This window comes from Castor canadensis, chromosome 1 (assembly GCF_047511655.1).
Source record: "Castor canadensis chromosome 1, mCasCan1.hap1v2, whole genome shotgun sequence".
NCBI lineage: Eukaryota > Metazoa > Chordata > Mammalia > Rodentia > Castoridae > Castor > Castor canadensis.
Genome location: NC_133386.1, coordinates 202,043,775 through 202,053,560, shown reverse-complemented (window position 1 = coordinate 202,053,560; position 9,786 = coordinate 202,043,775). Strand labels below are relative to the sequence as shown.

The 9,786-nt window shown below is 55.7% G+C and overlaps 2 protein-coding genes across 3 annotated transcripts; one reads left to right on the top strand and one right to left on the bottom strand.

Moving 5' to 3' along the window:
• The first annotated feature begins 584 nt into the window (after positions 1–584).
• Gpha2 (glycoprotein hormone subunit alpha 2) lies at positions 585–1,950 on the top strand. The gene is made up of 4 exons (XM_074048958.1): positions 585–718; positions 1,087–1,188; positions 1,352–1,536; positions 1,640–1,950. The coding sequence occupies exons 2-4, from the start codon at positions 1,092–1,094 to the stop codon at positions 1,739–1,741; spliced, it is 384 nt and encodes a 127-aa protein (XP_073905059.1). The 5' UTR covers positions 585–718; positions 1,087–1,091; the 3' UTR covers positions 1,742–1,950.
• Ppp2r5b (protein phosphatase 2 regulatory subunit B'beta) lies at positions 1,947–9,786 on the bottom strand. Of its 2 annotated transcripts, none has more exons than XM_020164933.2 (14): positions 9,463–9,786; positions 8,581–9,040; positions 7,848–8,044; positions 7,228–7,329; positions 6,989–7,081; positions 6,742–6,872; positions 5,543–5,602; positions 5,336–5,444; positions 4,785–4,838; positions 4,667–4,717; positions 4,376–4,495; positions 3,424–3,551; positions 3,100–3,201; positions 1,947–2,733 (listed from the first exon to the last, which is right to left on the bottom strand). In XM_020164933.2, the coding sequence occupies exons 2-14, from the start codon at positions 8,777–8,779 to the stop codon at positions 2,586–2,588; spliced, it is 1,494 nt and encodes a 497-aa protein (XP_020020522.1). In that variant the 5' UTR covers positions 8,780–9,040; positions 9,463–9,786; the 3' UTR covers positions 1,947–2,585. The 2 variants fall into 2 exon arrangements, with proteins under 2 accessions (XP_020020522.1, XP_020020525.1); XM_020164936.2 differs by having other exon boundaries at positions 8,581–8,666; positions 9,463–9,782.

Genomic DNA, 9,786 nt, shown 5'->3' with positions numbered 1-9,786 from the left:
TGTTATTCCAGGCACCAGGGAAACCCTGTAGCTTCTTGGAGCCTCACTCAATAGCTGACTCACAGGATGAGAAGGCATGCACTTGGCATTGGAAAGGAGGCTCTGAAATGGACTCAGTAACCCCCATCCCTGGTTCACCACTAAACACAGCTAAGGAGCCCCCACTAACAAGATGTCCTTAGTTCCTAAGAATCTCCTCCAATACCTTTCTTCTGCAGTCGGTAAAAGAGACGGACAGGAAGAGTTTAGTAGTTTTAAGACTGGGAATGGCAAGGGTCTTAGCAGGAAAGTGTCCTGTCCAAGGTCTCAGGCAAAGGAGAGAATCCAGATAGCCACAGTTCAGCCCTCTCCCAGCTGCACACACACCGCACACTAGGCCTGCTCCTGGACTCTTCTGTACATCTCACTTCCCCCAGTCCTCCATCATAAGCAATCTTTTGGATAGAGAAAAGTAGCAGAGGCCACTCCCTGAGGACCACACCTCAGATCAGGATCCCCAGGTGGGACTGCTCTGAGGCTTCAGGCTGGGAGGCAGCCTGAAAGCCAATCTCCAGGAGGGCGTGGCCCCAAAACACCAGCAAATAAAAGTCCAGAGAGCCCACACCAGTCTGGAGGCCAGCAGGAGGCATTGGGAGCCTGCAAGGGAGAGCCTGCACCAGTCTGGAGGCCAGCAAGAGGCATTGGGAGTCTGCAAGCTGCTCTGTTCCCACCTGGACTGGTGAGGTTGGAGGGCAGGGATGTGGGCCAGGGCTCTGCAGGCCATGATGAGGCACTTGGAGGGAAGATGTGTGTGGCCCCAATGGTGAGGGAAATTCCAGGGGAGAAACTGTACAAAGGGCTGATGCACACAAGTCCCATCCAGAGATAGCTACTCACCCATCCAGAGTGACCCACGCAGGGAGGCAAATGTGTGCACATGTACACACACACACACACTCCTTCAAAGGCAGACAGCCCCACTCAGGCACACCTCACCTATCACACCCACCAGCCTGGCCCACTCACCAGGAGGCATGCAGTACTTAAAGAACCCTGCCCCTCCATACCTGCATGCCTACTAGAGACACCCACCCACTTGCATTCCAGATGCCATGGAGTCCCCCTCAGCCCTGCTCCTCTGCCTGCTGGTCCTGGCAGTCACTGAAGGCCAAGGTCAGGAGACAGCCATCCCAGGCTGCCACTTGCACCGTGAGTAACTCTAGGGCCAGAGGGCTAGGAGTACGTTGTGGGTGGGAGAAGAGCTGACAGACTGGACTTGCGGGCAGGCAGCATCCTGCATGGACACACAAGAAGGCAAAGACAACAGCAGCCAGGGCAAGCCTTCCCAGACCTTTTGCCTGTCTCCTTCCAGCCTTCAACGTGACAGTGCGAAGTGACCGCCAGGGCACCTGCCAGGGGTCCCATGTGGCACAGGCTTGTGTGGGCCACTGTGAGTCCAGCGCCTTCCCTTCTCGGTACTCTGTGCTGGTGGCTAGTGGCTATCGACACAACATCACCTCTGTCTCTCAGTGCTGCACCATCAGCAGCCTAAAGAAGGTGAGGGGTCCAAGCACAGAGGGAAGATACTGGGGTAGACAGCCAGTGGGCAAGATCCAAGGTAGCCAAGAATGGGACAGAATGTGAGTCCCCTCTCCTACAGGTGAAGGTGTGGCTGCAGTGTGTGGGGAACCGACGGGGGGAGTTGGAGATCTTCACAGCCAGGGCTTGCCAATGTGACATGTGTCGCCTCTCACGCTACTAGTCACTGGAAGGAGCTTCAGTCCTGCCCCGTGACTTAATATGTGGTTTTTACAAATGGGGGGAGGGCTACTCCAGCTCTGACCCTCTTAAGATTTTGTGATGGTCATTTCCTAAAAATGACCTGGTCATGACCTGGTCCTTCTAACCAGTCTTTTATCACTTCACTTTTTTTCTTTGCTCCTACCCCTAAATAAAGCAATCATCTCTTGAGTTTCTCTCTTTATTAAGTCTGCCCACCCAGCCAGGGGAAGGGGGATAGACCATGAGTTCTGTGACCCCCTTACCCCAGGACACTGTAAATCTCTTCCTGCCTGTCCCCTTACCCCTCCCCCTGCCCAATAAATAAAAAGGGGATAAGGAAGTACAGAGTGAGGGAGAGGAGGGAAGGAGGACATCCCAGGGCCAGGACAGTGTCTGTTGAGGGTGAGCTGGGCAGAATAAATAGACCATGGGCCCCATGTTAGGGGTGAGAAAAGTTGTAGACCCAGCCAGAGGCAAGGGCAGCCAGGTGCTAAGGGCCCTTGCCCCAGGTTGGGATCTGGGGTGGGAGCCTGCCTGCAGCTGGAGCCCGGCTTTGCGGGGCAGGGGAAGATCCCTGATGGCAGCTTCCTGGTCAAGTTTGCCCTGGTCAAGTCTTGCCACAAGGGCCTGGGAGTTTTGCTGCCAAGACCACCATCTCGCCTTCTCGTCTCCCCTAGTGAAAGCTGCCCACATGGGGCCAGCAAGGAGTCCTCAGAGCCACTCTGGCAAGGCCAGGGGTAGGTGTGTGCCCCTCTGGGCCCTGGGCAGGAGAAGGGATGGAGGGACTGATGGCTCTGGACTTTGCTTCTCCCCTTCTGGGGGCTCTAGCTCTGACCCCCACTGGCAGCCACCTGCGGTGTAAGCCGTGAGAGGGGGGCCTCCCTGGCCCCTTGGGTCCCCTGTAGCCGGCGTAACCGCAGCTCCTCCAAGCCTTGCCATAGCTCCTGACGCTCCCGAGCCTTCTGCTGCTCCCTGGAGAGAGAGGGTGAGGCAGCTTCTCCCTCCTGGGGCCCCCTCCCTCACCACTACCCCACTGCAAAGAGGGTCAAACAGAGCCATTTTCTGTAGGAACCCTCTGCCTAGGGGAGAACTGAGAAAAGATGGGAAGATGAACCCGCTTGCCTGGGGTGTGCCTCAGGGAGTCAGAGCAGGTCAGTCCCTGGAAGGCAACTGGGGAGGCTGTCGGGAGGATGTGGTGGGCAGTTGGGCATGGGGCCGACACTTGCAGGAACGTGAGGGAGGGACTGAACATCTGAGCACACAGCGCTGGGTCTGTCCTCTATACTCCCTCCTGCCCACTTTTCTCCCCTTCCCCCATGCCCAGCCTCCAGTGCTCACTGCTGCTTCTCCAGCTTGTAGGAGGCTGTGAGCTCATCGAACAGCTTTCCATTCATCTCCATGAAGGTCTTGAGCACATTGTAGATCAGAGATACGATGGTTCTTGGCACAGTGAAGGTAGGGGTGAGGTGAGATTTTTAAAACGCCAGTGTGGCCCCAACTCCCTCTCTGGCATTCTGCTTATCCTTGTCCCCAGATACACAGCATTGCACACTTTCCTGCTCTTCACCACCCCTTGCCATCCTGACACTTTTTCTGACCCTCTTCAGCTAGGAGCAATCCTAGGAGCTGGGTTGGCCCCATCTCCAAGCCTGGACAACTCACTGATTCCAGTGCTCCTTGGAGACTTGGTAGAGGGTCCCAAACACAGCAGGCAGCACAGTGTGGCAGTTGTCCTCAATGAGGCTCAGGATATACTCGTTGTTCCAGAAGTACAGAGCCCGCTCTGCAACCTGGGATAGGCAAGATAGTAGAGTGGGCCTGGAGTAGCAAGGTCTGGTATCCAATCCTACCCCAAAACCCAGACCCCCTAACCTGCGCACACTCTAACCTAAGGGCTTATCTGACCCACGGAGGGAATGACATGAAGAACAAAGAGCTTTGGGTTTGGAATCTAATACAGGGCAAAACCTAATTCCACTACAGCCTCCACTATGGCCCTGTGATCTTGGATGAAGCATTTGATTTCTCAGCCTCAGATGTGTGGTCTGTAAATGGGGCTAGTAATATCTCCTCCAGACTGTCAGGATGAATGAGCTATTGGACTTTAAGATGTTTAATAAAATGAAGTACCAGAATCACGATTAGGAAGAAATGACTTCATAATGGGGAGGCTCTGTGCATGAGCTAACAGACAACTGGGACGGTGTGGGAAGCCAGGCTATGTCCTAAGATGGGACTAATGAAATCTAAGGCCACTAAGAAAAGGAGAAAAAGAACACTCCATCTCATTCTGGTTCAGTTTATCAGACAAGTTTACAGTCATGACCTCTTCAGTCCTCATCACTACTCTGCAAGAGATTGTCATTGGCCCGTTTTACAGATGAAAAAACAGAGTTAGATTCAGAGGGATGAAGTAGTTTGTCTTAGGCCTTTCAGCAGTAGAAGGCAGATGTGAGGACTGACTCTAGGTCTCCTGACTCTAAGCCCAGTGTCTCCCTATTATCAGACTCAGAATGGGACGAAGAACTGAAGAGAGAGGAGCCATGTTAGGTCAACTGAGTAATCTTGCTAAGCTATACCCCTGCTCCCACTGCTGCCTGTCCCTGTCCCATACCTGGAAATGAGGGCTGGAAACACAGCGAGCCACCTGCTTGAAGAGGGGCTCCTGGATCTTCACAAACTGGGAGGGCTCAATGACATCAAGAATCTCTTCCATCTCCCCCAGGAACATGACCTGTGGGGGGGGGAAGGGATAGAGCTCACATCATCTCCAACACATACACACACACACACACACACACACACACACACGCACACATGCACACGCACGCACGCACACACCTGCCTTCTGGAAGCTGAGCCCTCCCAACCTCCCTCTGGTGGGCCTCAAAGCCTTTCTTCATACCTCCTTCTGGGTGCAGGTTTTGGGCCAGTATTTGAGCAACCCTCGGATCACCTGTGGGGTGAGGCAGGAGTCAGGTCTGCAGGTTAAGGGGCCCACTGTCCCTCCCAGGGGTACTCACATGCTCTGTCAAGGTAGCATCCTTCTCCAGGAACTGTACCACACAGTATGCTAACTGCAGGGGGCATAATGGAGAGAAGGAAACTGGGTCAGGAGGGGCTAGGTGCCAAGGACTGGCCACCCCCAGGACAAGGGGTCAGGCATTTGTCACTGTCTATCATTCTCTTGTTCACTGAGCACATACTGGTGCCTGGGACATACAAGGCACCATGCTCTGATACAGGGAATACAGAGGAAATAGCAAACTGCCCTTATCAATTTTGCAAAAGGGTCCATAGATAGATTTCTGTATCGTAATTTTCGGGACTACGGCAGGAGGGAGTTTCATTCTACAGAGGGCAGGTAGAGAGGATGGGGCTGTGGAGGGTAGCATATACTAATTGATGTCTGAGATTAGCCTTAAAGGGCCAGTGGAAATTCTCTAAGGTAGACAGGACACAGTCAGTAAAGATGGGAAGTAGATCCCTGAAGTGTCATGCTGACTTCCTAGCTCTAGTGGCAGCCTTGACTGTCAGAAGCACCTGTCGCAGCAGGACGAGGCCTGGGCCTTACCTGGGCATGAAAGACAGACAGCGACTTGACGGAGTGCAGTGGAATCAAGACACGAACCAGGAACTGCTTGTGCTCGGTCTTCAGGGGCAGCGCAAAGCCATTGATGATGCTTTCGAGGGGGCAGAAGAGAGAAGCAAGGCTCAACTAACTAGGCCCCAGTCTTTCCTCCCAAGCCCGGAGCTCCAGCTGAGGCCCAAAGAGAATCACCTTCCTAAGATCTCCAGCAGCTCAGCCACACCATTGAAGTGCTCCAACTCATAAATGAACCTGGAAAAGAAAGAGAAGAGTGCGGATGGCTGGGAGCAACAGGGTCAGTCCAGCACCCCATGAGCCATTTTGCCTGTCACCTTTCCCAACCTGCGCACTCATTCAACTCTCCCTGGCCATGCTCCTTTCCCAGTGCCCCAAACTGGGCCCCACTGAGTCTGTGCCCACCTGTGAAATGCCCTTCCCAGTGTGGCCACCTCTGCTTCTCTGACTTCCGGCTCAGCCCCTCTCCTATGCAACATTCCAGGTTCTATCTTCCTCCTAGACCCCAGCACACCCTACCTGATGCCCAGGAAGCCAGCAGGCACCTGACCTACAACCTTCACTCTTCATGCAGCCAACCCAGCAGTGACAAACACCTCAGATGTCTACTCTGTACCCTGCAATTCTCAGAATTCTCCTGGGAGGCTGGGCGTATTAAGGCCATTACACAGATGAAGAAGTCAAGACTCAGTGGCTAAAGGCCACTCTCCCCACAGTTAATAGGGAAACTGACGGACTCCGAGCTCCTAGGGACTTGGATCATGTCTTCCCTACTTTGTTGCTAATGACAATAAGAGCTAATGTTTCAGAGTCCCCACCTTGAGCTGGCGGCTATACCCCATGCTTTGGAGGCATTACCTCCTTTCACCTAGAGTTGGTCTCTGAACGGTAACATCCCCATTTCAAAGATGAGGAAACTAAGGGAGGACTTAAGTGGTTTTCCCAACTTCCCCCAAATACTGGTACCAAACTCAAATTCAGGCCCTCTGACTCCACTCTCAACTATAAGACTATGCAGGCCCCCAACACCCAGTGAGTGTTGTGCTCAAAACATGTTTGCAAAAAGAATCACTTTTTGAATGCTTACAGGCCAGTATGGTAAGGATCAGATTTCCACTCCAGGCTACCCGAGACTGCCCTAATCCCTGTAAACTACTCTTTTGGACTCTATTTTCCCATCTATAAAATGTAAATAAATACCCATTCTCTGCTGACTTCGCAGGCTTTGTATAATCAATATCATGTCATAAAAAGAAAACATGGTAAACATGGCGAACCCTCCACAGCCCTGCAGCCTGGGCCTCTGTCTTCCTGTCTTCCTCAACACCGCCCTTCTCCTCCCTCCCCGGCCCTGCCGGGCGGTTGGCAGCCCTCACCGGAGGAAGATGTGGTTGCACTGTTTGCGAATATAGGCCCGGAGACCCAGGAACTTGCCGTAGACCCGATGCAAGATGGTCTTGAGGTACTCACGCTCTCGAGGGTCCTCACTATCAAACAGCTCCAGGAGCTGCGGTACCCAAGATCAGGGGTCAGGTGAGGAGTCAACCCCGGTCACTCCCAACCTATCCCATGCCCCTCAGAGAGCCTGCCCCTGCCCCACCCAGCCTGGACTTCCCACATCACCATCAGGACAAACTTCTGATCCACGTATCTCTTGGCCACAGAGGGCTGGAAGTCTGGGCTCTCTAAGAAACGCAGGAAAAATTCATATACCAGCTGGGAAAGGAGGGCAGAAAGAAAGGTGCGTTCAGTCACCACCTCAACCACTCCGCCCACCCTGCAACCCCTCATCCAACAGTCTAGGGGCTAAGCAGACCCTGTCCCAGCCCCTCAGACCGCCTGCCTCCCCCAGCCCTTCACACCTGCAGGTGTGGCCACGAAGGCTCAAGGTTCGGCTCATCCTCTTCAGGGTCAAATTCAGGGTTCTCACTAGGCGGCAGGGTCCGGAAGATATTCACTGAGATCTGGGGGCAGGGGGGCAGAGTCAGGGTTCTTTAGGATTGTCCCTTGAAGGCAGAAACCCAGGTGCTGGTGCTGGGTCAGCCTCAGCACCTGCTCCAGCAACCAATTCATCACCTGTACACCTAACTGGAGACCTGTCGGTGAATGGGACATACCCCAGCCAGTAGGAATGGTAAGGTTGCAAACAGTGAGGTCCACATGTATTCTGGACAAGAAAAGGGAGACTTCTGGATTGAGCATTGAAACAGGCTTCCTGGCAGAGATAGCACTGAGCCAGGCCGTGGAAGGCAAGTGGTGTGGGGGAAGGGCACCCCCAACCTCAAGTCAAACAAGCAAAGGTACGGAGATGAGGAAATCATGAGTGGGTGCTGGACAGAAGTGGGGCTCGATGGGTTGGAAGACATGAGCCTTGAGGCCAAGCCGAAGAGTACAGTGTATTCTCTGCACAGGGGTCTTGTAGGCAGGTCAGTAGGATTCACGTGTCCCCTAAGCAGTCCCCAGAGGCTGGACCGGTGCTCACCATGCGGATGATGTCCGGATAGACAGGCTCGATGAGGACACCCCGGGTGCTCCCCACACATTCCACCAGCTCATTCAATGCTGCCCGCTTCACCTCCTTCCCCTTTAGGTCAGCCACACAGTCCAAGAAGTCAAACATCACCCCACACTGGGCCAGCTTCCGGCTCAGCAGCTCGTGCAGCTCAGAGGCTGGTACATCTGGGGAAGGGACAGCAGGGCCAAGACTGGGCCACAGCTGCCAAAGCTGTGGGCTGGGGTGAATCTCCCTATCTCTGGGGCTGACTTTCCAGGCAGCCTCTGCCGCCCCCAGGTCCCATGCTCTAGTGCAGAGAGCAAACTCTACACCCCAATCTACCAGCCAGAAATAGAGAAGCGGGTAAGCGGTGAGGGTGAGGGCTATGTGGTGATCAGAGGAAGCCACACCAAGCACCTGCTCCAGGACCCGGGCAGCTGGCTGGGCTGATAGTGGCCTCCAGGAACTCAGGCTGTGGGCCCCACCTTGGCCCTGGCCTGCCCCCAAGGTGGCTCCACCTCCAGATGCCCCACCTCCAGGGATGACAGGCCAGTCAGGCCATGCGTCAGCAGAGGACTGGAGGGCTGTGGGTCAGTTCTGATGGAATTCCCTAGCCTAGAAGGGCATCCATACTCCCTCTGATGGCAGCTGTCAGCTGTGTCTCACTCTCCCATCCCTTGTTGGTCCCCTCCAAGGCTCACTGGTACTAGCAGTGGCTCACCTTTGAGCAGGGGCAGTGGCGTGAGCTCTTGCTGGTTGCTCTGATAGCGGAACTGAGAGGAGCTGTGGGAGCGCCTGGGCCGGGCCCTGCGGAGGGAACGGCGGGAGAAGCCGTCCACCTTGTCAGGTGGTGGCACAGGCGACAGCCCTGGGGAAGAGGGGCTGGTAGGGGTGCTTGCAGGGGGCAGTTTCGTCTCCATGGTGGGCAGGTAGCAGATCAAGTGTTCAGAACTCCTGGGGTTCCCTGTGGGCCTGGAGGAGGCTGGGTGAGGCAGGGCAGACTAACTCGGGCCCATCCTGCCCGGCTTGGGGGGGGGCGGCACAACGACAGTCCTGGCCCCCCCCCAGGACCTTCGGCAACTGCCCAGTCCTGGGGGGCAGGCAAGGTAGAAAGGGGTCAGCTGAGGCCTTAGGTCTTTCCTGGAGTCCAGAAGAGTCCAGTCAAGGTTCCCACGCTGGCTCTTATGAGTCAGGGCAGAAAGGTCAGCAAGAGAGACAGAGAGAGCCATCAGTTCTTTCCAGAGACAAGCCTGTGCAATGCAGCTGGGTGCCTAGTCCCCAAAACAGGGGTGCAGCTCCCTCCCATCATGGGCATGTTCTTCCCTTCTCCCACAGGAAAGGACCCAGGCTCTAAAATAGCCCCTCCCAACATAGGGCCTATCCCCCCAAGCCAGCCCCCTACTCAGAATGGGATCTCTGTTCCTCATCCCTACTTCCTTAGGAAATAGGGCCGTCTTGCTCCACTAACGCCGGCCACAGTGGACTCATCCAAGAACTGGGGCCCTATCTCTGTGCCAACCCCTCCTAGACCCCAGCATCTTCCCCACCTCAGCTTCTTCCTGGCCCCCAAATCTCACGCGGTGGCGAGGGGGGAGTCACTCACTTCTCAGAAACCCAGACTTTGGTCGCAGAACCCTTCGGGGCTGCCTGCGGGGAGGGGACAGCCGTTCAGGGCTCCTTCGCTGCGGATCCACCGCTCGGGGCGCTGGGGCTGGGCGGCGGCGCTCCTGGGTCCTCTCCGGGACTCCGGGGGGGCTGGAGCATGCCCCCAGCTCAGCCCCGGGAGGGGGCCGGGCGCTGGGCGGGCTCTGGGCTGGCCCCGGCGGCGCGCGGGCCTCGGCTGACGTCCCGGGACTCCGGCAGCGCGGCGCAGCGCAGCGGGAGCCCGGGCTCTGTGCGCACCGGCACCCGCCGCCCAGCTGCTTAG

What these genes read in the sequence shown, in the direction of transcription:
- Ppp2r5b (XM_020164933.2), bottom strand. Translation starts at nt 8,779, where the DNA reads ATGGAGACGAAACTGCCCCCTGCAAGCACCCCTACCAGCCCCTCTTCC. An exon ending in TGCAACCACATCTTCCTCCG is followed by an intron (nt 5,603 to 6,741) that starts GTGAGGGCTGCC and finishes TTTCTTTTCCAG; the next exon opens with GTTCATTTATGAGTTGGAGC. An exon ending in TACAAGCTGGAGAAGCAGCA is followed by an intron (nt 2,734 to 3,099) that starts GTGAGCACTGGA and finishes CTCTCTCTCCAG; the next exon opens with GGAGCAGCAGAAGGCTCGGG.
- Gpha2 (XM_074048958.1), top strand. Translation starts at nt 1,092, where the DNA reads ATGGAGTCCCCCTCAGCCCTGCTCCTCTGCCTGCTGGTCCTGGCAGTC. An exon ending in CCCAGGCTGCCACTTGCACC is followed by an intron (nt 1,189 to 1,351) that starts GTGAGTAACTCT and finishes GTCTCCTTCCAG; the next exon opens with CCTTCAACGTGACAGTGCGA. An exon ending in CCATCAGCAGCCTAAAGAAG is followed by an intron (nt 1,537 to 1,639) that starts GTGAGGGGTCCA and finishes CCTCTCCTACAG; the next exon opens with GTGAAGGTGTGGCTGCAGTG.